The sequence below is a fragment of the Cebidichthys violaceus genome, unplaced genomic scaffold (assembly GCF_023349555.1).
Source record: "Cebidichthys violaceus isolate CVI_PGR_0920_01 unplaced genomic scaffold, fCebVio1.0.p SCAF_3, whole genome shotgun sequence".
NCBI classification, from domain to species: Eukaryota; Metazoa; Chordata; class Actinopteri; order Perciformes; family Stichaeidae; genus Cebidichthys; species Cebidichthys violaceus.
The window spans coordinates 19,390,385-19,415,566 of NW_027176483.1; the positions used below are offsets into that span (position 1 = coordinate 19,390,385).

The 25,182-nt window shown below is 43.8% G+C and overlaps 3 protein-coding genes across 5 annotated transcripts; 2 read left to right on the plus strand and 1 right to left on the minus strand.

Annotated features, from left to right (window-relative positions):
• Positions 1-1,322: 1,322 nt before the first annotated feature.
• On the minus strand, positions 1,323-10,749 carry gan (gigaxonin). 2 transcript variants are annotated; one of them, XM_068723410.1, is made up of 13 exons: positions 10,651-10,749; positions 10,057-10,254; positions 9,788-9,902; positions 9,319-9,669; positions 8,519-8,587; positions 8,214-8,365; positions 7,503-7,624; positions 7,262-7,374; positions 6,900-7,049; positions 6,207-6,343; positions 5,527-5,661; positions 5,079-5,188; positions 1,323-4,989 (listed from the first exon to the last, which is right to left on the minus strand). In XM_068723410.1, the coding sequence occupies exons 2-13, from the start codon at positions 10,239-10,241 to the stop codon at positions 4,817-4,819; spliced, it is 1,812 nt and encodes a 603-aa protein (XP_068579511.1). In that variant the 5' UTR covers positions 10,242-10,254; positions 10,651-10,749; the 3' UTR covers positions 1,323-4,816. The 2 variants fall into 2 exon arrangements, with proteins under 2 accessions (XP_068579511.1, XP_068579512.1); XM_068723411.1 differs by lacking the exon at positions 10,651-10,749 and having other exon boundaries at positions 10,057-10,479.
• Positions 10,750-11,465: 716 nt separating this feature from the next.
• Positions 11,466-13,773, plus strand: acd (ACD shelterin complex subunit and telomerase recruitment factor). Of its 2 annotated transcripts, none has more exons than XM_068723106.1 (2): positions 11,466-11,620; positions 11,826-13,773. In XM_068723106.1, the coding sequence occupies exon 2, from the start codon at positions 11,943-11,945 to the stop codon at positions 13,638-13,640; it is 1,698 nt and encodes a 565-aa protein (XP_068579207.1). In that variant the 5' UTR covers positions 11,466-11,620; positions 11,826-11,942; the 3' UTR covers positions 13,641-13,773. The 2 variants fall into 2 exon arrangements, with proteins under 2 accessions (XP_068579207.1, XP_068579206.1); XM_068723105.1 differs by having other exon boundaries at positions 11,848-13,773.
• Positions 13,774-18,942: 5,169 nt separating this feature from the next.
• foxl1 (forkhead box L1) lies at positions 18,943-20,771 on the plus strand. Its single transcript, XM_068723341.1, has one exon. It carries the CDS (start codon positions 19,078-19,080, stop codon positions 20,236-20,238), a length of 1,161 nt encoding a protein of 386 aa, XP_068579442.1. The 5' UTR covers positions 18,943-19,077; the 3' UTR covers positions 20,239-20,771.
• The last annotated feature ends 4,411 nt before the right edge of the window (positions 20,772-25,182 follow it).

Sequence of the window (25,182 nt, forward strand, 5' to 3'; positions counted from 1 at the left end):
ACAGCAAAATGTAATTAAATTGAGAGAGAGAGAGAGAGAGACAGAGAGAGAGAGAGAGACAGAGAGAGAGAGAGAGAGAGAGAGAGAGAGAGAGAGAGAGAGAGAGAGAGACGAGAGAGAGAGAGAGAGAGAGAGAGAGAGAGAGAGAGACAGAGAGAGAGAGAGAGAGACAGAGAGAGAGAGAGAGACAGAGAGAGAGACAGAGAGAGAGAGAGAGACAGAGAGAGAGAGAGAAAGACAGAGAGAGAGAGAGACAGAGAGAGAGAGAGAGAGAGAGAGAGAGACAGAGAGAGAGCAACAGTATTGGTACAACAGCTGTAACAATAAAAAAGGGACAAATACAAATAATAGCAGTGGTGAATATAATAGGATGATGATAATAATAGCAGATAACAGAAATGTGATTACTTATAATAGCAGCAGTGGCTATAATAGAATGATAATACTGATAACTGATAACCAACAACTAATAATGGATATTCATGGTCCACTTGGTCCCTAATCATGTTTGTTGACCGTTTAACATGAGCTAACATCAGGTCAACCTTTCACTGTGGTCCATGACAAGTTAACTTAAAAACTAATGAGCAGATTTCACTGTAACCTGTTGATGACATTCATGGTCCCCTGTGGATGGACACTTATTCTGACCTTCCCTCTCTTAGCACTGTTAAAACCAAAAGTCCACTTGTTCAACACAAGTATCAAAATCTAATGGGCAGATTACAAAACAATTCAGTGTGCGCTCGAATGCTCCCCAGAGGATGAACCCTTTGCAGTCTGGAGACTCCGTGATCAGCCCGGCAGAGCCATCTTCACGTTAATTCATCACATTGCACATATAATAATAATAATCAGATTTCCTTTAAACTTGTTTTGTCTCCCAGATTCAACCAGCTAGATATTATAATAGTATTGGTGTGTTCAAAATGTTAGGGAGAATGTGATGATGATTAAAGACAAACACATACTCGTTTAGTAGAAAAGATGGAAATACGTCTCATTACTACAAGTGTGTATTTATTGTAGTTTTGGCATCATGTTTTGTAGTTGATGACTGTTCACTTTTAGTTGCAGGACAAACATTTGCCTTTTTAGTCTCTACTGATAATCTAATAAATGAAAAACCATCAAACCTAATAGAACTACTGCTGAAGCTACAATAACTGACACGCAACTGCTAAATAAAACACTATCGTTGTTTTTTTATAATACAACATTAACAATGTATTCATCTTCGTCCATGGTAAAAGAGTCATTGATCAAAGTTCTCAGAATGAGCGGTTACATCCGAACAAAACAGAAACAAATGAGATAAGACATGTAGTGGACCACGGAGGTGTTTTATTTCCTTTGACGTGGAATGAATGACACTCATAGGCAACATCTTAGAAACTCCCCCCCATGCATCAGTGACAAAAGTGCAAACTGAAACAACAGCGTCACTGCATATCTCTCACCGACACGGCTTCGGTTAAAGCGTACTTTCACTTCAGACCGATTCTTTTGCCCCTTATGGTGTTGTGCTCCGGTGTTTCACATCACAGCCCCGTCATGACTCGTTAACGGTGTTGTTCAGGATACAGAGCAGCTCGGAAACTTGGTTTTTTTTTTGTTTGTTTTTTAATACCGTAAATGGTAAAAAGTTGCTATTGAATGTGTCAATGCAAAAATAAAATAAGGAAGCACAGTCTTCACAGTCTCAGCAGACTGGTCCGGCTTCTCAGTGTTCGGAGCTCCAGGAAATCCTTTGTTTCAGCACATACCGCCTGACAACTCTTCCCTTTTGCTGACATGTAGGTTTGATACTGATCACAATTCTTAACGCAAGCCTGTGTTCCTGCTGCATTTACAGAGCAGTAACCAGTGAAACTAATGTTAGCGTGTGTCTTAAAACCTGCAGCTGTGTTCACAATTCACAACGTCAGAGTGAGATATATATATATATATATAGATATATATATCTATATACACAATTTAAATAATAATATCAGTCAGATTCATCTATAACTTAAGTTATAAATGACTCCGTCAGTAGTGGTATATCGTGACACCCCTTTTGTGGGAGTTACACTAAGACTTAGTAAAACCAGTTTCCGCAGTTCACTGTAGAGCTTAAAATGAGCATCTCTCTGCGAGGGCCGGCTACAGCGGGCTAGTGACCTGCTGTGATATTTATACAGACGGCTCATTTCCCGTGACACACGTCACGTATTACAGTAAATCAATTCATGTTGACTTAAAGGGACAGTTCAACCCAAAATCCACATTCTTTCCTCTTATTGTTATCTATCAATCTAAATTGTTCCCAGTGTTGGAGACGTCAGCAGCAGAGACAACTACATTTAAAAAAACTCAACAGTAATAAATCATAACCCAGTTACTCAAGATAATCCACATCATTTAGAACAATATCTGCACAACTCCCATCAAATCTATCTAGATAAATAGCCCTACCGGTGAGAGGAACATTTATTTTGACCGGTTATATTTTGGGGCGAGTTGTCCCTTTAAACCAACAGGATTCTCTCTCAGTTTGATTCATAAAAAGCTGAGTTTACAATTTTGCTGCTCAGGTTTGTGTAGATTTGGATCCCAATAATTTAACACATTTGAAACTGACATGATTATTATTGAGGTGGCAATACACTGATTTCAACTAATTCTAATGCAATGTTTTCTACACAAGAAAAGCATTTCTTTAAATATTAATATCTCAGGTTTTTGCGATTCCTTTTCAATTCTGACAAGACCGATTTTTTTTCCCCATTTAAAGACTACTTATTGGCCTTCATTGGTCAGAGCTCAGTTTTAACCCTGGAAGTGTCCCGTGTGGAATGCGTGTGAGGTGTATTGCCTCTCTGATAGAACGAGAGGTGTGCTTGAGCGTCTGTGCCGGCGCCGAGCTGAGGACGGACAGCGGCAGCTGGAACTCGCACAGAACAAACGGGGTCGAGGGATGCCAAAACTGGACTGACTGGAAAGCCGGGTCAGAGGTCGCGGAGGCAGCGACGCGTCCAGCGACTCAAAAGTGTCACTCGCGGCAACGTCTATTTGTGAACGGGCCCGGGCGGCTCGGTAATAGGCTGCGTAGCTGGGCTTTTAATCTGTAGGCAGAAAAATCACACTGTGATTTAGGCTGTCAATGGTGGAGACGTGTGGTAAAACCAACAAAACATACCCTCCAAACAACATATATGATCTGACTATCTATCAGTATATTGTACAACGTCATCTTATTGTTGATCATTATGAATTATTTTTGCTCTACCCTATTGTATTAACATTTTACAATTTCTAAAATCCGAAGTCTGGTCAATCGCTTTGTGAAGCACTTTGCAGTGCATTTGATTTTTGATCAGAAGGTGCTTAAATAAATAAAGTTTGAGATTATGAGATTTTTCTATGTATGTAGATACATTCTGAAATATGGGTCTACTTTGTGAGGGAAGGAATCTGTCCGTGTGTTCTCTGCACATGTTGAGAAGCGTTCATCCGATCTACTTCACACTTGGCAGGTGTAATGCTGGGGACCTTAGTGCTTTGACAAACTCAATGCAATTTGGACATGTGACACGTTCAATATCAATAAACATTGAATAAACAAGCTAGCAGTGCTCTGTACACCGGTGGGGGCAGGACAGAATGTCCAGAGTCCACTTCCACATGTCCAGTTCACTTTATAACTAAACTCTCCTTCCTTTCCGAGATGGAATCAACAGCAGTGAATGGCCGACGGGCAGCAGCATCACATCGCTGGTTTGACTGTGAGTAAGCCACAGCCTCCCCGGTGTATGACTGAAAGCACCGCGACGCGTCGCAACAGGCGTGTTCGTTTCAACACCCCCCGTGGCAAAGTGAGTCAGGCAAAACAGCTGATGAGCCGGTGGAGCGTGGTGAACAAGGCCATCGATTGTAAATAACGGGTAAAAAAGGGATTCATGGCAGACGTCGAGCTCTTGCTGTTGAATGAGGAGGACAAATAAAATGATATAGTTCATCTTAATTTTAAAAAAAACCCACTAATGTCAATGTCCGTTCCTACGACATCTACCGGCATCGAAACAGGAAGTCAGTGGTAAAGCCCGCCCCTTTGCTCGATTTGAGTATGCCAAGTGTGATATTGAGGAGCGGTGCGACTCCGTATCTGGTGCCGAAAACTTCATATTCAAACTTTTCAGTGACGGCCCGCACTGGAGAGGAGCGCAGACCAGAGGAAGACGATGGTTTAGTGAGCGATGCCTTTCTAGAAATGGTCTCGGTGCAACACTAATAACTTTACCGCCAGCAAATAACCTCCACCAATTAAACCCATGCTCTACTTTATAACCCCCATAACTCCGATTCTAGGAGACTGACACCAAAGATTTATGGAACTAAAATATTTTCAACCCTTAAAAATATCAGGACAAATGATTGTGTCGTCTCCAATTGGACCATAAAGATGAACAATACACCGCCAAAACAACACAATATATCCTAAAATACTAATTGCAACACAGCAGTGCTTTTAAAATGTCTCAATCTCAATCCCTCATGTAATAATAAAATTGACATTAAGAGTTGTTTACACCTTAAATCTCTCACCAAGCAACAAAGTCCCCAGTAAACAGATGAGGTACGGTTATTGGAATAAAAAGCAAAAAAAAAAAAAAAAAAAGATTAAAATGGAAAAAAAAATTAGGTCTGTAAAAAAAAAAGTAATAAAAAAATGTAACTTGTCAAGTCTCAGTCAAGTATAAACCCTAATATCTAGTGACCCAAAACCCAGACCTACGACAGGTAGAAAGTACCAGTGTGCAAACGTGGAGTCCAGTCAGACCCTGATCCGGAACATGCCCTGGCTCAACTGAAGGCGGAACAGTCGACAGTTGGCGATGCGCAGGGCGGAGCAGGCCGTCTTGGAGAGGTCGCTGGGTAACATGGGCTTGGTGTGATGCCACGTCCCGGTGCTGCGGCGGAACTCCCGGATGTAGTCGAAGCTCGTTCCTGCGCGAGAAACACCAAACGTGAACCAAAGACCGAGCGCGACCTCGTCGCAAATCTGTTGCGGTTCTAGCTGGTTCTCTCTCACTGACCTGTGTCCAGGTCTCCCAGCACATAGATGCTGGCTCCGATGGGCACGGCGCCGCAGACGAAGGACGAGCTGGTCTGGATGCACAGGTTCTGGTCATCCAGCAGCATCCACCTGTACCCATCACAACACAGTGATGAAATATATACATTTAATTACACAGTGTGCATTCTCTGCATGAATACTTTGGAATCTCCTTTATCGATGCCCATGTATCCCAAACAAATGAAATTCACAATGAAAATTAGAAAAGTGAGTCCCCAGAAAAATATATAAATTAAAATACTGCACACAAGCCATTCTATGTGCATTTCCAGAGCTGTTGTGAGATTGTTTTCAAGGTGAAGAACGATCAACGTTCAGACCCTAGCGGGACAGTAAAACTCCAGAATAGCAGTAGCAATGATGTATGTATCTGACAAAAGTACTAGAAGCAGCCTCTCCATACGGACCTCCTCATCTCGTCGTGGTAGAACTCAGACTTGCAGGTCAGCATCTGTCTTTGCTCGGGGTTGTCCTGCTCCTTGCTTCTGACTCCGCCGAACACGTAGAGCTCCTGGCCGACGCCGCACGCCACCGACCCAAACCTGACCGGGGGAACAATTCATTGAGAAGCTCAAGGATGTCTCCTATTGGCCAGCGAACAACGACCAATCAAGGCACTTTATCACAATGACTCAGAAAACATCAAAGACAACGCTCACAATGAGCTGAAAGGAGATAACAGTGACTGAATGCGGAATGTTTCTTCACACCGTGGGATCACAGGCTATGACTAACAAGTGTGCACGCTGTGACTCAACATCCTCTCTTATAGTTACTTCTTTATTCCGAGCAGCATTTTGATATGAGAGCCATGATTTCAGTGTGACTGTGGCAACATTTTAGGGACATTAAAGTGAAACTAAAAACAGACAGTCTCGGGACTCACGCTCCGTTTCCTGTTGTGCAATACAAACAAACACAAAGTGTCACAGGCTGAGGTTAACGGTTTGTGTTACATGGCAAATACGTATAAAATGCGACAGCAGCGTCACCAATGGACAGAAAAGAGAAGATGACGAGAGCACGACACCAGGAGAAGATCCTCTCTGTGGTGTCCTGCTCAGACCACAACAGTGTTTGTGTTTACCGTCTCTCTTTCAGAGGACAGAGGCCCGTCCACTGCTGGATTTTTGGGTCAAAGCATTCAACGGAGTCAAACAGCTTCCCGTAAGAGCCCCCGCCGATGGCGTAGATCTTCTTGTTCATGGAGGCGTAGCAGCCGACCTGACGGAGAAGACAGACACGGCTGAACGAGTCGCGGCATGTTGGGAGAGCTTCGCTGTGGAAAATGAATCACTCTGGCCCATTTTCTAGACAGCGACCAAATAAGGAGGCGGGAAAAGTACGTTTCTTTATGTTGGTGAGCATACGATGGCATCGTAGCGGTAGCATAGCACCCACCCTCCGGATTCCCGTTAACTCCGTCGGCGCTGTTGCCGTTGTTTGCGCTGTTAACACCGGCAGCTGCTAGCCGGCAGCTCAGCTGTCGCCATGTTGAGAGCCGTGTGGAGGCAATAGATATGCTTGGAATTTTTAAATTTAGCACCTTCAAAAAGGTCTACTCTGTCATAATCCACGGTTTTCTAGTACAAAGAGTTAATAAGACAGAAAATCTTGTTCATTAGTGTATAATTGTAGGACTTGCCAGATTGATTTTAGCTGATATTCGCTCTTTAGATCCGATATAAATCCGATAGAATTTAATTTGCTACTTTGTTGTGGCATTATCCTGTTCTCTTCTTCTATTCTGTCATTGTGGTATTTGTATGTGTGCCGGTACCTTGCGGATCATGGTCATACTGGTCTGCATCTTCCAGGAACTGCAGTGAGGGTCGAACGCCTCGACGGTGATCAGCTCCGCTTCCTTGGTCTCTCCTCCGAGAACGTAGATCAGACCGTCCAGTTCCACCACACCGAAGCACTGTCGAGCCTGGTGACAAGATCACACACACACACACACACACACACACACACACACACACACACACACACACGTGAATGACAAGACTTTTCTTTTCAAAGTATAAACTGGTGACTGGAAATGCGTAGTCAATGTGTCACATCTGGGTATTGCAGCTCTGCTGACACCTAGTGGTCATGAAGCAAAACTGTAACAAAAGCTGCAGAACTGGGGGTATATACCTGCAGCATCGGGGGTATGGGACTCCAGGTGTTGGAGTCGGGGTCATATTTCTCTCCACTGTCCAGAACTGTGTTGTGTTCATCTGCTCCACCCATCGCAAACAGAAAACCCTCTAACAGACAGGAAACACGTTATTACTCCGTTATTACACTGTTACTGCTAAATACAAATTCTCTGACACCCGGTAATTCACGACAGGAGTTACAGATGTGTTTTTTCCTGGGCTAAGCCAGCACTGACCGGCGGTGACCACGCCGTGGCCGAGGCGGGCGGCGCTCATTGGCTGCAGCTCGATCCAGGCCTGTCTGTTGGTGTCGTAGAGCGGACACATGCAGCGCGTCACAGCGGTGGGCTTCCTGCTTCTGTACGGGTCATAAAAAGCAGCGCCATGTGATCTGGATGAACTTGTTACTGATTCAACCTTCTTCCTCCAAAACGTCTGTGGGGAGAAGTGGAAACGTTTCTGTGTACGTCACAATTGGAACGCCAAAGATTATAATAATAGCAATGCTAAAAATATGAAGTCCAAATGAGATAAGGGATAAAATAGGGCAGGGCAATATGGCCAAAAACTCCTATCACGATATAGGTAATATCATATCTCGACAACGAGATATGTGTATATATATATATATATATATATATATATATATATATATATATATATATATATATATATATATATATATATATATATATATATATATATATCACGATATAGCATGTTTTCTGGTAATTCAATATTTTATCATTATTTAAGAACTTTTGTGCAAACTAATCAGATCTTCTAAAGATTTCAGTTAGTATGCGATTGTTATCATCAATTAGGATAATGATATCATGTATCTTGATATCTCCATATATGATTGCATCACAATATGATTCCATTGAGAGACGATAAACGATCACACTGAATTATTGCCAGTGCGAAACGCAAAGGCGGTGACTCACTTGCGATCCTCCCCTCCGGCGATGACGATACACTCAGAGTAACCTCGGGGTTTGAAGGCGGCGAGCATGGCCTCGCCCTGCAGCGGGCCGTCAGACACCACCTGCTGGCAGTAGTCTCTGATCACCTCCCGCATCAGCGGCTCCCCCATGGCCTGATGGGATACCATGCAGCACAGAACTACCGAGTTAGCCCAGAAGAGTTTGCAACTCTTCTGTGCAACGTGAAGCACTTGGCTGGACGTTCACTGTGGATCACACTATGAAGCATACATTGTAATCTGGACGGCGCTTCACAGCTCCCCTACCTGCTCCCTCAGGTAGCTCACGTCCAGGCCCTGCAGCCATACTGCAGACATCACCTCCGTCATGTGGACCTGCAAATACAGATGCAAGACTGGAGGACTCCCTTTTTTTTTTTTTGGCTTATGGAACAAAACACAAAGCTTGCAGCACTTACAGACAAACAAACATGCTTTTTTTTTTTGGGCGCAGGAACGGTCTGGAAGCATAACAGTTACTAGAGTGAAAAAGTTGGGAAGAAGTTGCGTATTTCCACATCTGGCAGACACACTAATGTTAGTCTAATATTCATTCAGTTTGTGTTTTGACACAACCCTTATATCTGCAGCCCCCCCCCCCCCAGTGTTTGACCAAGGCCTCCGGCTACTCACTCACTTTGTCTGTCTGATGTTTGGTGCTGGGCAGCTAGTGAGAAGTGGGTTTTAATCACAGCTTTTTGTCTTTAAACAGCTGCCTGGTTCTCGCTGGAAACAAGGTTGATGATCACATGTTCAGGCATTAACGTGTTCCTCTAGCGTTTACGTATCGTTCCAGGTAGCAATTGGTTTCCATTCTTACAAAAATCTATAATTTGACCATTTTTTGGAGTTGTGTTACCGATCCCAGTGAACGATAACTCAAGATCAATCTTTTGTGTGTGTGTTTCATTAGCAGCTTAAATGCAGTTGGATTTGAAAAGCAGCAAGTTTGCATTGCAGAGATGAATTGAAACCAACGGATGAATATTCTAAATAGTAATATTCTAATCCGTTGAACACAACCCCCCTCTTGTCTTCACACTGAACCCGAGGTAAGCGTCACCCACCTTGCGCTCCACCGGGTCGTGTGCGTACCACCGCACCACAGCCTCCAGCACGCGCTTCTCGTTGCCCACGTTCAGCTTCTCCATGGCCAGCAGTTCGCAGAGCCGGCCCGGGGGCAACTCCCTGAACTCCTCGGTGCGCGCCACGTCGCCGAAGTGCGTCTGCAGGAACTCGGTGGCGGCGTAGTGGACGTGGTAAAGGCAGTAGTGCAGAGAGAAGAGCCGGATGCCGATGCAGTTCTCTGCGGTGATGCAGCTCTCCAAGAACTGGCAGCACAGGTGCTTGAGGTCGGTCATGAGGAGCAGGTCGGACGCCTGCACCATGTCCTGGATGGTCTCCTCGCTCAAAGTGATCTGTGTGTGAAGGACACGGCCAAATGGATATCCACAACAACATATAAAAGGAGAGGCGGCACACATTTACTTCCCACGCCTAAAAGCCTAAGGACGTCACTAAAGCCTCCATACTTACGTCACCGCTGAAGATGTAGTCCAGGATCTGCTTCATGATGGCCATGGAGACCCCCTGCAGCTCGATTCTGTATGTAGACCCATCTTCCTTTGGGGGATTGTAGTTCAGCTTGGTCCTAACAGGAAACCATCACCACAACTGAATATGACAGACCTGATGCCCTTTGAACATAGTCAGTTGTTGCATTGCCATTGTGTCAGTGGACACGCCCATGTTGCTGAGACATGGCAAACGTAAAGAGACCAGCTGGGAGCTCCTAAGGGACTGACCTGACATAAGGGCTGGCAGCGGCCAGGATGTTCTTCTGGACAGCCAGCTCCTCTCCATCCACCACCAGCAGCGCGTCGTGAAAACTTTGCTCTTGCCAGAAGGTGCGAAGGACCCGGAGGAGTTTCTGGGAATGTTGTGGGTCCGAAACCCTGGAACCGGTTTCGCTCGATACAGAATCGGGCATGTCTAGGTTTTAACTGTACACACATGAACAGGGGGACACGCTTCAATTCGGCTCTCACAAAATAAACTTGTAAGAAAGCAGTGCTTTAGCATTCGTAGGCTGTTCCTCTAGCTGATAGTGAACAGGCGTGCTGTGTCTGTAGCTAGGCTAATTTAGCACAACAACAAGCAGCTCCTATGTCAAAGACGATGCGATGTCGCTGGCAAATGACGTACAATGAAGCAGTGGAAGAGGTAACTTAGCTGACGTTAGTCGTTGTGTGGTTGGCCAAATCACCTCACTGTCAAATGGGGTAAAGCTACAAACACACGGACGTAGGCTCGAGCACCAGCATTGCATATTTGGTGGTCCAAACTTGTTATGTCATGATTTTTTTTCCTTTTGATAATTTGTTTTTTACGTGACTTACCTTGAAACTACGAAGTGCGCTTCTCTTTTTCTATGGGCATAGGCTGCACCTAGCTCCTTTTAGGACAACATGAATCACACTGAGCGAGAATGTTGTAACTGTACGTGAAGACATGTATCGTGCTGCGTTCATGGTAAAAAGAAATAGGGCTAATACGACACACCCATTATTTTGGGCTACCTATCTTTGCAAATAAATATAAACGAAAAACAAAAAGATTCATAAAAGAAGAAAAAAACAACATATTAGTTACATAGCTTTAAATAAGTTGCGTAAGAAAACACATTTTATGATCACAGCCGTGACGATGTAGAATTCATGTGGCACCTGAATGCAGCATCAGCGAGACAGCAAGCGTGTAGATAAACAACGTTCCAATACTTCAATGGCAACTTAAGTACCAACAGAATTGCGGATGAATTAGTGATGCAACAGATATTACATACATTATATGATTTTTTTATGACTTTTAAAAAAAAAACTAAGACAAATAAAAACCTCTCGCTATTGAGTCACTGTCTAGATTTCGAAATGTCTCAACCAAGTTAGAAGAAAAAGCAAAACGGAACGGGGCCATCAACTCAAACTGCCAAAGCTACCGAGAATGACGCTACAACCACTATTTCCGGTGTGAATAAAACATTTTAAACCAACTAGTATAGTTCACTTTTTATTAATATAAATTAGCTAAATAAATTAGCATATGGTGATGAATTAGAAAATGTTAATTTCACCGCGTATAATAGTGGTCATATTGGTATATATAGACTAACATTTCCGCTTTTAATTTGAAAGAAAGCTCGTCTTCATTTTAGCCACTGCTATCTCTCGACAACTTGAAAACAACTCTCGCCGCCATAACTTTGGACAAACGTAGATATTATTATTTATGCGCAGTATTACACAAAGGTGATCGCGCGGACGACTCTGACGCTATTGCTAGCTACGAGAGACATCAGCAACATACAAGGTTCGTTTATTGTGCAACACAGGGTAGCACAACGAAATGCAGTTTGTAGTCCAATATGCTACATAAGAAAAACACAACAGAGTAATATGGTGGATGAATGTGTTGGTCACTGCTTTAGGAACGATCACTGTTAACTGCCCGTAGTGGAGATGTCAGTGATTGAGCGCTAACTTCTTATACATTTGTCTTTAATTACGGCTCATAGATGTTGTGTCTCTGGTCTCCAGCTCCCGTGGTGATGTTGTGATGGAGGAACCAACGAGCATCGTAAACGTTTGCCCAACGGAACATAACTGGAGACTCACAGTTTAAAAGTACCAGCATGCCTGGACCCGCTCAGAGCAGCAGACTGTCTCCGTGGATAGAGAGTCTGATCCTGAGCTATGGCAGCCAGGAGGAGAGCGGCAGCGGGCGGCTGAAGGCCCATGTCATCGGGGTGGGTCACATGTCTCAGTCCCAGGCTCTTGGCTCCGAGGGCCCCACGGGGCTCCTCTTCCTGTCGGACGGACTGCTCCAGATCCCCGCCATCCTCACGGCGTCAGCCTGGGAGCACCTTCAGGAGCAGGAGGACCGCGAGTGTTTCACCAGCCTGGTCAACGCCACGGTGTGCATCCGGGACTACCGGCTGCAGTTCCACATGGCCCTGGAACAGACCAAAAGCAGATTCGTCCTATCAGTCGGGGAGCTGGCCACGACCTCGGCCGGGCCGGTTAAAGACAGCACCCCTTGCAGCACGACGCTGCCCTCCATCAGGATGAAGATCTGCAAGACGTGGAGGGCAATGCTGGGTCAGGAGACGCAGGACTCCCAGTGTGGGTTCGATCTGTCGGAGCTGCTGGGAGAGTGGCAGCACGACTGCCTGCAGGCCGTGCTGGACGACGTCAGGGAGAGGCTGACTGCAGCGAGCCCGCAGCCCTCCACCTCCGCTGGCGACCCGTCGGCGAGCCACACGGACACATTCGCCGACACAAGCTGGGATGTCGACCGGGTCAGATATAAGGGAGTGAAAGGTTTCAGTGTCCCCATGAAGTGTCTTCTCATCACGGAGGAAGACGCCCAGCAGATGCGAACACCTCCGAATGTCGGAAGCAGGAGAGCGAGTGGTCCTTCTGTGGCCTCTGAGGACCGAGAGAGAGACTCGCCTCCACCTTCGGAGACCACGGCGCCTTCTGTTGACGACGCAGAAGTTGTAGAGAGCGATCGAGACGCCGATCAGACGTCGCCGTGTCCCGTGGAGGACGGCATGCGACAAGAGGACACTGTCTCTCTGATCAACGTCGACGTCCAGCCTTTATCCACCTACTGGGACAAGTTTTCTCCACCATCGGTCACTTCGTCCTGCGATGAGTCTCCGACACAGAGCCCATCGCTGCACCACCCCGCTGCTCCACAATTCAGGTCCGATCACTCAAGCAGCACGCAGCTTCCTGTCCACAGCTCCAAGGAGTCCCAGAAGACGTTCGAGCGCAGCAGCCTCCCGCCGTACCAGAGACTCCAACACTCGGCCTCCACGTCCGTGAGTCCACCAGAGCCCTTCACCAGACCGTCAGACCCGCTCCCTGCCTCAGACGAACGCCGCACCGACACAGCTCAACGAACTCTTCCGGCTGTGGACAAAGAAAGCCCGGTTTTGGATAAAGACGCGGAGAAGGAGGAGGAGGCCGTTGAGAGGACATGTAGAAAGTCAAAGAGAAAGAGAAGTGAGCCGACACCAGAAGCGCACACCACCTCAGCGGAGGAGGAAGCTCGGATCAGTGGGAGTCCTCCATCCTGGCTCTTTGACACTCAGGCGGGCTCCGGGGCCGACGAGGGCAGCAGTCAGGGTGAAACCGCAGGACCCGTCTCGAGAAAGACACCCACCGTTCACAGCGACGGCCGGCGGTTCTCTTACTCTTACCAGCTGTCGGGACAGAACCTGCAGGATTTCAGTCGGTTCCACGTGGCGGACTCCTTAGTGCACTGGGCCGTGAGATACCTCGTTGTTCCGAAGCAGACGGAGGATCCAGTAACCTCCGATTAAACCTCGCTTTATGTTCAAAATGTTGAAAGTTAAACTGATCTGTTATTGTTTCAGCACGGGTGACGTCACTCGTGTTAATGTAAAATATATTAGTACATGTTCACTGTGAAGCTCGTCCAGCGTGAATAAAAGAATAAAATAAGCAGAACGTTTCTTTGCTGTCTTCATTAGTGAAATAGTCTGAACTCAAGGACCTCTTACCAGCTTTTTGTTGGTGCTTTCAGTCACATCTTGCGGTGTTTCTCAGCAGGAAAACTAGAACTATTCATTGAAAGTTTGATGCGCTGTTCACTGAACTTGACAGCAAATATTTTAAAGTTGCATTAATCATTTTAGGTTTAACATCAAACAGCCTTTTGGCACAGTAGAGCATTATTCAGTTCATGTGGTGAGAGTAATGGTCAGAATAATCAGAGACGGTTTTGCCAGAGGCGTGGCCTCAGGTCACATGACTTGGCCTCGAGTCACAAATGCGATGACTTTAGACTCGACTTGACAAAATCAAAGATTTGCAACTTGGCCTTAAACACCAATGACTCGTGACCACTTAAACTTGAGCCTTTTGACTTGGAAACACTTTTAAAAAGTCTGTCACGGATATTTAACTACCCCGATTGTTTTCAGTACCAATTGTTCTAATATACTTGTTTTAAATAAAATATACATTTTGAAAAATATTGGCATTTTTTGTAAATTCAATATATTATCATTCTGTTGTTAAAATTACATTATATTCAGGACTGGTTTGGACTTTGTCACTCAACTTGGGACTTGGCTACTAAGACTGGAGACTTGGTCACACCCCTGGTGTTAACTCTTGCAATGCATGCTGGGAGTATGTCAATGTGTTAACCAAGAATTTAGTGAACGACATTATTTCAAGTTACAAGACTCGTTCAGAAGAAGTCAGGATTAAAAGTTCTGAAACGATTCTTCTGAAATGATTTTGAAGAATTTCAGGTTACGGTGATTATTTTATTTCATGACATTATTGATACAAAATTAGATGATTTCACCAAATCATACAGGAGTATGATGTTTTACCTAACACATATATGCAGCATCACTATTATTTGTCCAGTAGATGTCACTAAACACCTCGTATTTGAACTTTGATTACCAATGGGATGGAGTTTAGAGGTTCAATTCACGTTTATTTGCAAAAATGTGAAAACTGCCTGTGAATTGCGACCGTGATGGACACCACACCACAATTACAACATTTTTTTTTTAGTATATTTTTTTTTTTATTTGGAATACTTGGCAGACATAAATACAGTAAACATGTACTTGGACCTTATATTTCCATTGTTTTTCAGCTTTTTCTTAACATACAAACAAACAACAAACCCATCCCACCCACTGGTTCACCCACCTAGAAGAGCAGAGAAGTAAATAAATAAAAAGGTCACCTCATTTCGCCGTGCCATACGTCATTATATATATATATATATATATATATATATATATATATATATATATATATATATATGTTCATAAGCACACACACCGTACATCTGTATGTAGACACGCCTGCATCACTCTACAAGGTAAATATACAATCAACACATCATACATACACCATATGTCCAAAAATCAAATGACAACAGGATTGGCCAGTAGGTAGAAACCAGAGTGCCCAAATTATTACAGAAAAAAAATTAATTAATCCAAAAAACAAAAAAAAACAGTTCTGTCTATTGTGCGCCTCATGATTTAGGGTCTAAACCAAGAAGTATTTTATTTTCTCTAATTGTGTGAATTGCATCAGCTCACTAAACGACCTTGATTTCCAATGCAACAGTATTCTTCTACCAGCAAGAAGTGACGTAAACGCCATGATGTTTTTATGTCTTTTTCTTTTTGTAGAGTGTCGTCTGTCTGTGACACCAAATATAGCTGACGCTGCATTGGGTTGGAGATCAATATTCAGAGCCTCAGATCATGTTTTAACGATCACAGACCAGTCAGATGCCAGAGCAGGGCGTGACCAGAACATGTGGGTGAAGTTGGCAGAGGTATCACGACATCCGTCACCACGAGCAAATTAAAACACTAATATAACGTGGAAGATTAAAGTCAGCCTTCAGCTAATACACATCACATTACATTACAGTCATTTAGCAGACGCTTTCGTCCAAAGCGACTTACACAAGTGTGGCGTGGAAACACGGCGCTCTCTGTCAGCACTGTGCCGTTGTTTGAACTGTTAAGAGGTGTTAGCACAGTTAGCCGCTAGCCGCCGGCTCAGCCGTCACCATGTTGAGAGCCATATGGAGTCACAGGTATGATTTTGATTTTTGAATTTTGCACCTTTAACTAAACTTAGAGCAGGCAAAGAAGGAAAACCTCTGCAAGATCTTTAACATTTCTTTTGGACATTTGCCCAAGTCTATATAGGAATAAATTAATAACCTCTCTGCCTCGTAGGTCATGCTTTTTTAATTATTAAAAGGGCGGGAAACAGCTTAATTTAGATTCAATCATGATGTACACGAGTACGTTTTGTTAGTCGTATTGTGAATTAATGCTCTTGAATGTTGGACACAATTTTGTTAGCTCACCTTAGTTTATGTGTCTTAAAGAGACAGGAGCCAAAACGGTGCGTTTAAGACAGAGAGCTAATATAGGTATATTCAGACAGACATTATGAACAGAATAAAGTGTTTTTTGAACATTAAAGCATGTAAACATGCTCTAGTAGCAACCCAAAGTACACTTATGAACCTGAAAATGAGTACGATATGTCTCCTTTAACAGCCATACCGTTGGTCTGTACTGATAGAGAAACGCTCTCGCATCAGTATCAATTCTAAAATGGGCCTCAAGCAGTAACGATGGAAAGATCTTTCCAACAGCTGCCCTTTGAAAAATGTCAACTCCTGCTTGCTGTGGCCTGTATGCGTCTGATACTTGCATGTTAGTTTAGTTTTATTTGCTAATGAATCAGCGTCTGCTGAGAGAGGAACAGAGAAAAGACCAAACTTCTGAGTTCATCCACTGAAAGCTCCGGACCCTTAATGTAAGCAGGAGCCAGCTGTGCGCACTTGTAGAGTTGTTATAATCCTCCTTTGACCTATAAACAGGAAAATACATAATATAAAGCATCATGCTCACATCTACAAATAATACTGTCCATGTTGTCCTTGTAAGGCAATACGGTCCAAAGAGTCTGGCTGCAGCTTCTCAACGGGCAATTAAAGCGCATTTAGTTCAACGTTGATGCAGATACAACATTCATCATTTAGATATGACAGCATGTGTGATATAATGTGTGTGTATGTGTGTGTGTGTGTGTGTGTGTTATAATGGAGCGCAAAAATCAAGCACAACTTGTCAGGGATTTATTTGGAATCGGTGAACATGATGAATAAGATGACCATCCCGACCATCTTGTAGACCCAGGACCCAGAGATTACCCAGGACCCTGAAGCTGACAGGGACCGCCCCTTCACCAGCCAATCACAAAGGAAAGAGCTCTTTTAATTCAAAATAGAAAGATAAACTCAAAAAATATTGATGCCATATTAGGAAACTAAAGTGTCACAGCAGCTATACAGAAAGTACAAGAACAGATCAATGAGTCAGTGGAAGAGGAAGTAGAAATAGTTTAGTCCTGTTACAGCTTCCTGTAGTTACAACCATCAGCATTTTGTCTGAAATACTAAGAAAACTCAGTTACCTACATTAGACACGTCAATCAAAACTAAAAGCCGGTGAAATATCTGCCTTTGAAATATCACCTGCACCCAGAATGCACCTGTGAAACCCTCTGTAACCAATCAGATCACTTAGAAATCAGAAACTGACCCCTCAGGATTCAGGTTTGCTTTATGGTATTATGTTACAGAATGATACAGTTCATATTTCATGTCACCTTCAGTCCTTGTGTCTGACACTGTTGTGATGATTGAGGTGAAACACATTGCTTTTTGTGTTCATGGTCTTTATTCACGACACGCTGCAAAGAATCTAGATAATAGTGATGTAGAGTTTCAACAAAGAGGGCCCTAGTTGGAACCACTGGTTTGGATACTAATTCTCAAAAAGAATATACACATTGTGAGCCTCTACTGTAAAAGCATGAAAACAAGATGCTGTCCAGAACCAGCGACTCTACTCAGACATTCTTGCTCTTACTTTACATGGTGTGTGCTGCTCTGTCCACTCAGTGTTCTGTCATGGTGGATGTTTCCATTTGGGACCTGCAGATGAAAATGAGCTTGAATGCATCAAATGATAACATTTACGTTTAAATAGGACACAAATGATCACAAATAAAGCAAGAAGATACGGAGGATGCTAAAATTAAATAATTAAAAAAAAATGACACTGAAATGAATGCAAACGGATGGTGTCTTGTGTCATCATAATACACATTGTATATTTTGCATTTGAGCCAGGTGGGAACTGAAGAGATTTAATAGAATAAGAGTTCAATTATAGTTCTATAAAAATAAACGATATTAAAAGGACCACATGAGCAGATAGAGAAATCAATCCGCTAAACTCCTGTCTGGGAATGTGTTTAATAGCTGATAAATATCACTCTTTTAAAGTCAAATTTTAGTTTAATATCTATTGCTTAAAATAAATAAATATAATAATCAGAATAAAGATGGAGATACTGTTGCTGGAACTGATTCTTTGAATACAAATATGAAGAAAATATATTTTTTTTCACAAACTTACTGTTGCATAATTAAACACGCATGTCTCACAATAATTGATAACTTGAGGATCATGAGGATGCATGTAAAGCAGCCGCAGGCCTGTAGCAGCAGTGTGATGGTGACAGTATCTCGTCAGTCATCCATCACTTACGTGTCCTCAGATCTTCGAACACCGTGGTGTGCTGCGGGCCTGACACGAGTTAAGAGACATTGTTTGACTTCATTTCCCTTTTTATACACTTTGTTTTCACGTGAGCGAACCCGCAACAACTCCCAGAGAGGACCCGGCAATGTTTGCTTGTTCTCTCTGTGTGAGCAACTCTCAGCGTCAGGGGTGGACGTGATATTTCAAACAGCACATCAGTGCGTTTATGTATTGAGTGCCCGGAAATTTTTTCCAAATAAACACAGCTTGATTCGACCTGGGTGGGCAGACTTATCAAGCGACTAATTCTATAAACAGATGAGGGAATAACCCGGCATCTCATTGGCTGTTGGACAGAGAGGTGGGGTGGGGTGGGTTTTGCACGAGGGAGTTTCAGTGCAATGAAATTTTAATTAATGTGGGTGGGCTCAGAACACCACCGACTGTTTATGATGGCCAATTTATTTCCCAGTGCAAAGTCAACATAACACAGCAAACGTACAACAATTATTAACATTTCCAGGGGCCCTCATGAGGCTGGGGAGTCAGTCAGTGGTGGAGAGGAGCTCCGGGAGCAGGCTCAACTTTCCCCGGGACACACTGCACCTTCCCCGGCGTAATGACTCTCTACCACGGCCGTCTGCCGCCTCTCGGAATGCCGCACTCGGCTCTGAGCCTCTCCGGACCCCCGCTCATCTACCTGTACGGAGGGGACAGCCGAGGGGTCGTGCCCGCCGCCTTGAGCTTCGTGCCGGCCCGCCAGGAGCCTCCGCAGAAGCCGCCCTACAGCTACATCGCGCTCATCGCCATGGCCATCAAGAGCGCACCGGAGCAGCGCGCGACGCTCAGCGGCATCTACCAGTTCATCATGGACCGGTTCCCCTTCTATCACGACAACAAGCAGGGCTGGCAGAACTCCATCCGCCACAATCTGTCCCTGAATGACTGCTTCATCAAGGTGCCCAGAGAGAAGGGCCGTCCCGGCAAAGGCAGCTACTGGACGCTGGACACCAAGTGCCTGGACATGTTCGAGAACGGCAACTATCGTCGGAGGAAGAGGAAGGCGAAGAGCCAGCAGGAGGCTCTGGACTCCAAAGCCGGAGGACACAAGCGCACCAAGGGCCAGGGACCATCCAGGGACCCTCAATCCTCTCTGAGACATCAGACCGGCTCGGGTATAGAGACACCAGCGAGGCAGGACGCGGAGGCGGTGGAGACACAACCTGACACAAAAGCGGTTCTTGTCGAGTTTAACCACGCGGAGCAGACACATAATCCTCCCAGACCTAAAGTGTCCCTCAACCAAGGTACGCTTGCGTCCACCGGAAGGAGGCTTGACGCCCCCCAGCCTGAGACATGTCCCGTTCCGAGACACGCTCCGCTCTGGATAGACCCTGCGCATGTCCCAGGCGCGTCCCTCCGCCGGGAGCCAGAGGAGAGACGGCCAGCGTTCAGCGGAAGAGACAAGGAGAGAGGTCCTCTCTGCGCCGTCAGTTTCAGTTGTGCGGGGAACACTAACTTGGCTGCGCTCGCGCAGGACAGACCGAAAGGACACGCGCCGAGCAGGGACAAATCAAAAGGTTTTAGCATCGAGAGCATCTTGTCGAGGGGCGAAGACGAAATGCGCGGCAGCTTCCTCGGGTTGTCTGCGGAGACATGCGCAGAGCGCAGTCCGTCCGTGGTCCTCGGCGCACGGCCGCATCAGTTGTACCAGATGGGATTCCCCCTCTGCTCTTACCTGTCGCTCACCTGCCCCGACAAAGTGCTGCATTTTAAATGAGTACAGCTCAGACTTTCATGTATTTCACTCACGGATGGAGAACTCTGTAATTAGCTTTGCATGATGAGACAGCGCACTGCTCTTCTGCTCTTTTCAGGATCCCGATCATCCTCATCAGGTGCAGCGATGACAAAGAGCAGCGCGAGACGCTTTTAGATTCAGTTTTACGCATGCGTAATTGTCAGTGGTTATTGTTTGTGGTAATTATATCAAAAACTGTTGCTCCCCCACAGTTTATGGCTCAATGCTTGATACAACAGGTAAAGTGTGGATATTGAGGGAAAGCTCATATAGGCAGTGTGTCTCTCTTTATTCATGATGATGAATCAGTGATCGTCATGGCTGAGCCTGCAGCCTACAGCAACTCTGCACATCCAATACGTTGAGTGCTCTATAATGTAACCAAATGATGACATTCCACTCTGCTCTGAATGCCTTGTGCAAAAAACAAATAAAGCTTAGTTTGGTAAGAAAACAATAGTATGACTTATTTTAAACCGGGACTCAAAATAGAGATTGTGTTGGAAGATTGTTTGGATGCAGTGTCACTGTTTAGTGATTAAATGTTGTTGTTTTTTAAACATCCTGTATCGTCTTTTTATATCTTTCTAAGGCTTATGATGTTTATTGAGGATTGCCAGGCCTCAACTAGAGGACTGAGCCTTGTTCAGTGTTTCTGTGCATACTAGATTTATTAAAACACATTATTTATCCAAAGTGATTGGATAAAGATATTCTGACTTCCTGATATTAATAATATTTTATTTGCCAGCAGTATCAACTTTAATTTAATAGTAAGACACATTATCAAGGAAACAAAAGCAAAGATTACATTCAAAATTCAATTAACGCATCTTCAAAAAACTGACGACCCCTGAAGAACATATGGAGCAAAAGTGTTGACTCATGATAAATCCACTGTAAAGGAGATTTTACTGTATTCTGGTCTAAAGTAGGGACTAAGTCAGCCGCTGCTGAGCCGAAAAAACGCTCTGTCGTGGTTTCCTCCTGTAATCACTCAGACAACTTAGCCTGAACCCGGAAACCTGTTGTTGAGCTGAGCTGTCGTTTATAGAAATCAGTGATGGATTTTGTGATTTTTGTTTTGTGACAACATTCAGATATCACTGTTTCTTTTAGTGGAGAGCAGCCTCTGAAGATTAGTGACCTCACTGTATGTACATCCCCATATTAGAGTTAATAATGGTGATACTGTATAATAATGCATAGCATATTTGTGTGACAATAAGATAAAATAAGATTAGCCTTTATTAATCTACAGAGATGTAGATTAGAGAAGACAGAAATAGGTACCGGTACAAATAAAATATTATTTTATAGAATGAAATAAGAGCTTGTATAAGAGAAGAAGAGAAATTAAAGACAACGTGACATGGTGATCTGTATTAATGTAGCAAAATAGAAATACAATATTACCATATGATGTGGTAACACAGACATTATAACTAGTGTAGTCTAATATCTGTTATATGTAATACGTTATGAGGTTCGGGCATTCCCATAAATACCTGACATGATGTCAATCAATTCAACAGTAAACATGTAATCACCATCTGATGTGGACTAAACACATAATTCTAATACAGTGCTGTTCATGTAGAAGGTTGCAGCTTTGAAATAAGAGCACATGGTTAACAGAATGAGATCGTTCTTTAGGATTGTTCATGTAAATTTGAAAAAACAACAACAACAGCTCCACTTATTCGTTCACGTAACGACCGTATACGGTGTTCCTCACTGATGGAGTTACCTTGAGCTCCGTCAGTGACGTCTGAAGGAGCTCCAGTCCTGTCCTTCTCATTACATTACGCCTAAAACGTGAGAGCGGGCGTCCGTGAGCTCCGTCTGGTGTCGCAGACTGACACCTGCATCGAGTCAGAGCGCTGACAGCATCGTTACAAACAAGAAGGGCGGCCATGTCTAAATATAGGCCTGTGGCTTCAACGCACGTCGTCTGAAAGAAGCCGGAGCTGCAAATCAGGAATGTTTGTTAAAAATAAATAAACTTCCCCGCATTTGGGGGGGGGGGACTTGCAATCACAAGCATTTCCTGTGTATAGGATTCTTTCGTAAATAAAACCTGATGAAAAGCTCTGAGGGGAGAGAATGGAGGAGCGGAATGAGGTATCAGTTCAACTTAACGCTTTTGTCTCCTTGGGATTGTCATATTAACACATAAAGCCCTTTGGCTCCGATGGCTCTTCATCCTCCAGTGATCTGCAAAGTCCTCTAAGAGCAAAGTGGATTAATCCTGGTTAGTTATCTGATGGTCCCTGCAAGTGTTCGATCAGTAAAAGATCCTCATATGAAAGCAGCTCAGACAAAAAGGGAGTCCTCTCAGTTTGACTTGTTATGTTAGAAAACAAGCCGAGCTGAGTCAGAGCTCTTCAACATGCATCAGCATCAGCACCGAGAATCAGCGCCGAGCATCAGCGCCGAGCATCAGCGCCGAGCATCAGCACCTCTGAACCCTCTCTCGGGGACACAGAGCTGGTTTTCGGTGCTTTTCCTCTGAGCACACATCTGCTGGGGAAGGTGGGACGACGCAGAAAAACATCTGTTTATGCAGTTTCTCATAATGTTTGTTTTGAGGCATCCTCCTCTAATCTTCAGCTGCTATTTTCTCCAAATATATTTACTTTTCTGTTCAAAACCAGCCTGTTTAGATGATCAAACTCATTTATATACACTTCTTTGTTTTTCTTCCACTTCAAAAAGAAAGATGTGCTTTCAATTCAGAATCACAACCGTTCATTGCTCTGGCAGTAACACACAAGACAACCTGGCAGGGAATCAAAGTGTAAGTGAGCCGACCTGAATCGTGAGGGACTGATGAGGGAATGGGCAGCAGGTGAGATGGGCGTGGAAGACCAGGTGAGGCGAATGAGTGATGATAGGGTGTGAATGGCAGAACCTTTGTGACAACGACACCACAAACAGTTAGGTTCATCGACAACAGACTGAACTGGAAGGCCAACATCAACGCTGTGTACAAGAAGGGGATGAGTCGACTCTTTTTCTTGAGGAAACCTGGATCCTTCAACGTGTGCAGCAAGATGTTGGAGATGTTCTATCAGTCTGTTGTTGCCAGTGCACTGTACCTCGCCGTAGTCTGCTGGGGGAGCAGCATTGGAGCCGGAGACACCAACAGACTTAATAAACTGGTTAAAAAGGCCGGCTCCATCATTGGCTGCAAACTGGACAATCTGGAACAGGTGGTGGAGAGGAGGACACTGAAGAAATTATTATCCATATTGGATAACCCGGATCACCCTCTCCACCACCTACTGCAGGGACAGTGGAGCACTTTCTCCAACAGACTCATCCAGCTCCGCTGTCACAAGGACAAATACAGGAGATCATTTCTGCCTACTGCTATAAGACTTCATAATAAATCACCTCTGGCCAGATCATCATCATTCAAATGACTACAACAGCGCTACACAGTTGTTGCTTGTCGATCCTTACACTACTGTTTGTTTAGTTAGTTGTTAGTTTAATACCATTCTAATTCATTGTATATACTGTGCATTTTTTGCATTTTTTATTCTATTTTATCTTATTTTTATTATTATATTTGTTCAAATTCTATTTGTGCTCTGTTATTGTATTGTACTGTATATATTGTGCATTTCCATATGTACTATTTTATATTTTATTTTACTCTGTAAATTATTGCCGCTACAAACAAATTTCCCCCTGGGGATGAATAAAGTTTCTATCTATCCATCTATCCATCTATCCATCCATCCATCCATCCATCTATCTATCTTGAGGCAACAATACCACAAACAGTTAGGTTTAGTCAATAAAACCATGAACAGTTAGGTTTAGTCTATAAAACCATGAACAGTTAGGTTTAGTCTATAAAACCATGAACAGTTAGGTTTAGTCAATAAAACCATGAACAGTTAGGTTTAGTCAATGAAACCATGAACAGTTAGGTTTAGTCAATGACACCATGAACAGTTAGGTTTAGTCAATGACACCATGAACAGTTAGGTTTAGTCAATGAAACCATGAAGTTAGGTTTAGTCAACAAAGGTTGAGGAAGACAGTCACGAGCAGTTTGGAAAACCACCATACAACTACAATGCGATGTGTACACCAGTCTTCTGGACTGAAGGCATTTCGTGACTATTTCCCAAATTGCCGTGATACTGGGCTGACTAGTAAGATAAAGATGGGTTACCTTGAGTTAAGATTATAATAATGGCTTTAAAGCTTTAGCAAATTCAGTTATCTCAACTTCTAATGCAGTCTTTAACTTTAACTTTTGTTCTTTTCAAATTGAAAAACAGTTTATGTGCCACCTGTTGTCACGGTGAATGTGAAAACACTACATTAACCATTATTAAAGCTATTAGTTAAAACTTATAAACCTTTGAGAACTTTGTTTTTTTCGTTCCCTCTGCCATCACTGCTCAAATCCAGCTCTTCTCTTCAATCCAAACAAGCCACATCACTTACTGTTTGATAGAGGATTCTTCCCAGGAAAAGACCCACCAGACAGTGTGTGTGTGTGTGTGTGTGTGTGTGTGTGTGTGTGTGTGTGTGTGTGCGTGTGTATGTGTGTGTGTGTGAGTGTGAGTGTGTTTAGAACATCAGATGTAAAAGCTTTCATCAGGTTGAATCACTGTTCTGTTGTAGTAATCAATCACAGAGAGTATTTATATGAAAATGCTGTGGATTATGACTCAGAACTACATTTTGTCTCCAGACTGGCGGAGGAAGAAGTCCATGCTGATGCAGAAATGTTCAGCACTTCACACAATAGTGTTAAAAAGAGTGTAAACAATCGGTCAGTGTTTTTATTTTTCATTTCCACAATTTGATGTGGAGGCAAAATATTAGTATTACCAACTAAGCCCTATTATTCTTGTAAATAAAATTACAGAAAATGTATAGTTTAAGTCTAGTCTA

What these genes read in the sequence shown, in the direction of transcription:
- gan (XM_068723410.1), bottom strand. Translation starts at nt 10,241, where the DNA reads ATGCCCGATTCTGTATCGAGCGAAACCGGTTCCAGGGTTTCGGACCCA. An exon ending in GCTGCCAGCCCTTATGTCAG is followed by an intron (nt 9,903 to 10,056) that starts GTCAGTCCCTTA and finishes GTTTCCTGTTAG; the next exon opens with GACCAAGCTGAACTACAATC. An exon ending in CCACGGCGTGGTCACCGCCG is followed by an intron (nt 7,375 to 7,502) that starts GTCAGTGCTGGC and finishes CCTGTCTGTTAG; the next exon opens with AGGGTTTTCTGTTTGCGATG.
- acd (XM_068723106.1), top strand. Translation starts at nt 11,943, where the DNA reads ATGCCTGGACCCGCTCAGAGCAGCAGACTGTCTCCGTGGATAGAGAGT.
- foxl1 (XM_068723341.1), top strand. Translation starts at nt 19,078, where the DNA reads ATGACTCTCTACCACGGCCGTCTGCCGCCTCTCGGAATGCCGCACTCG.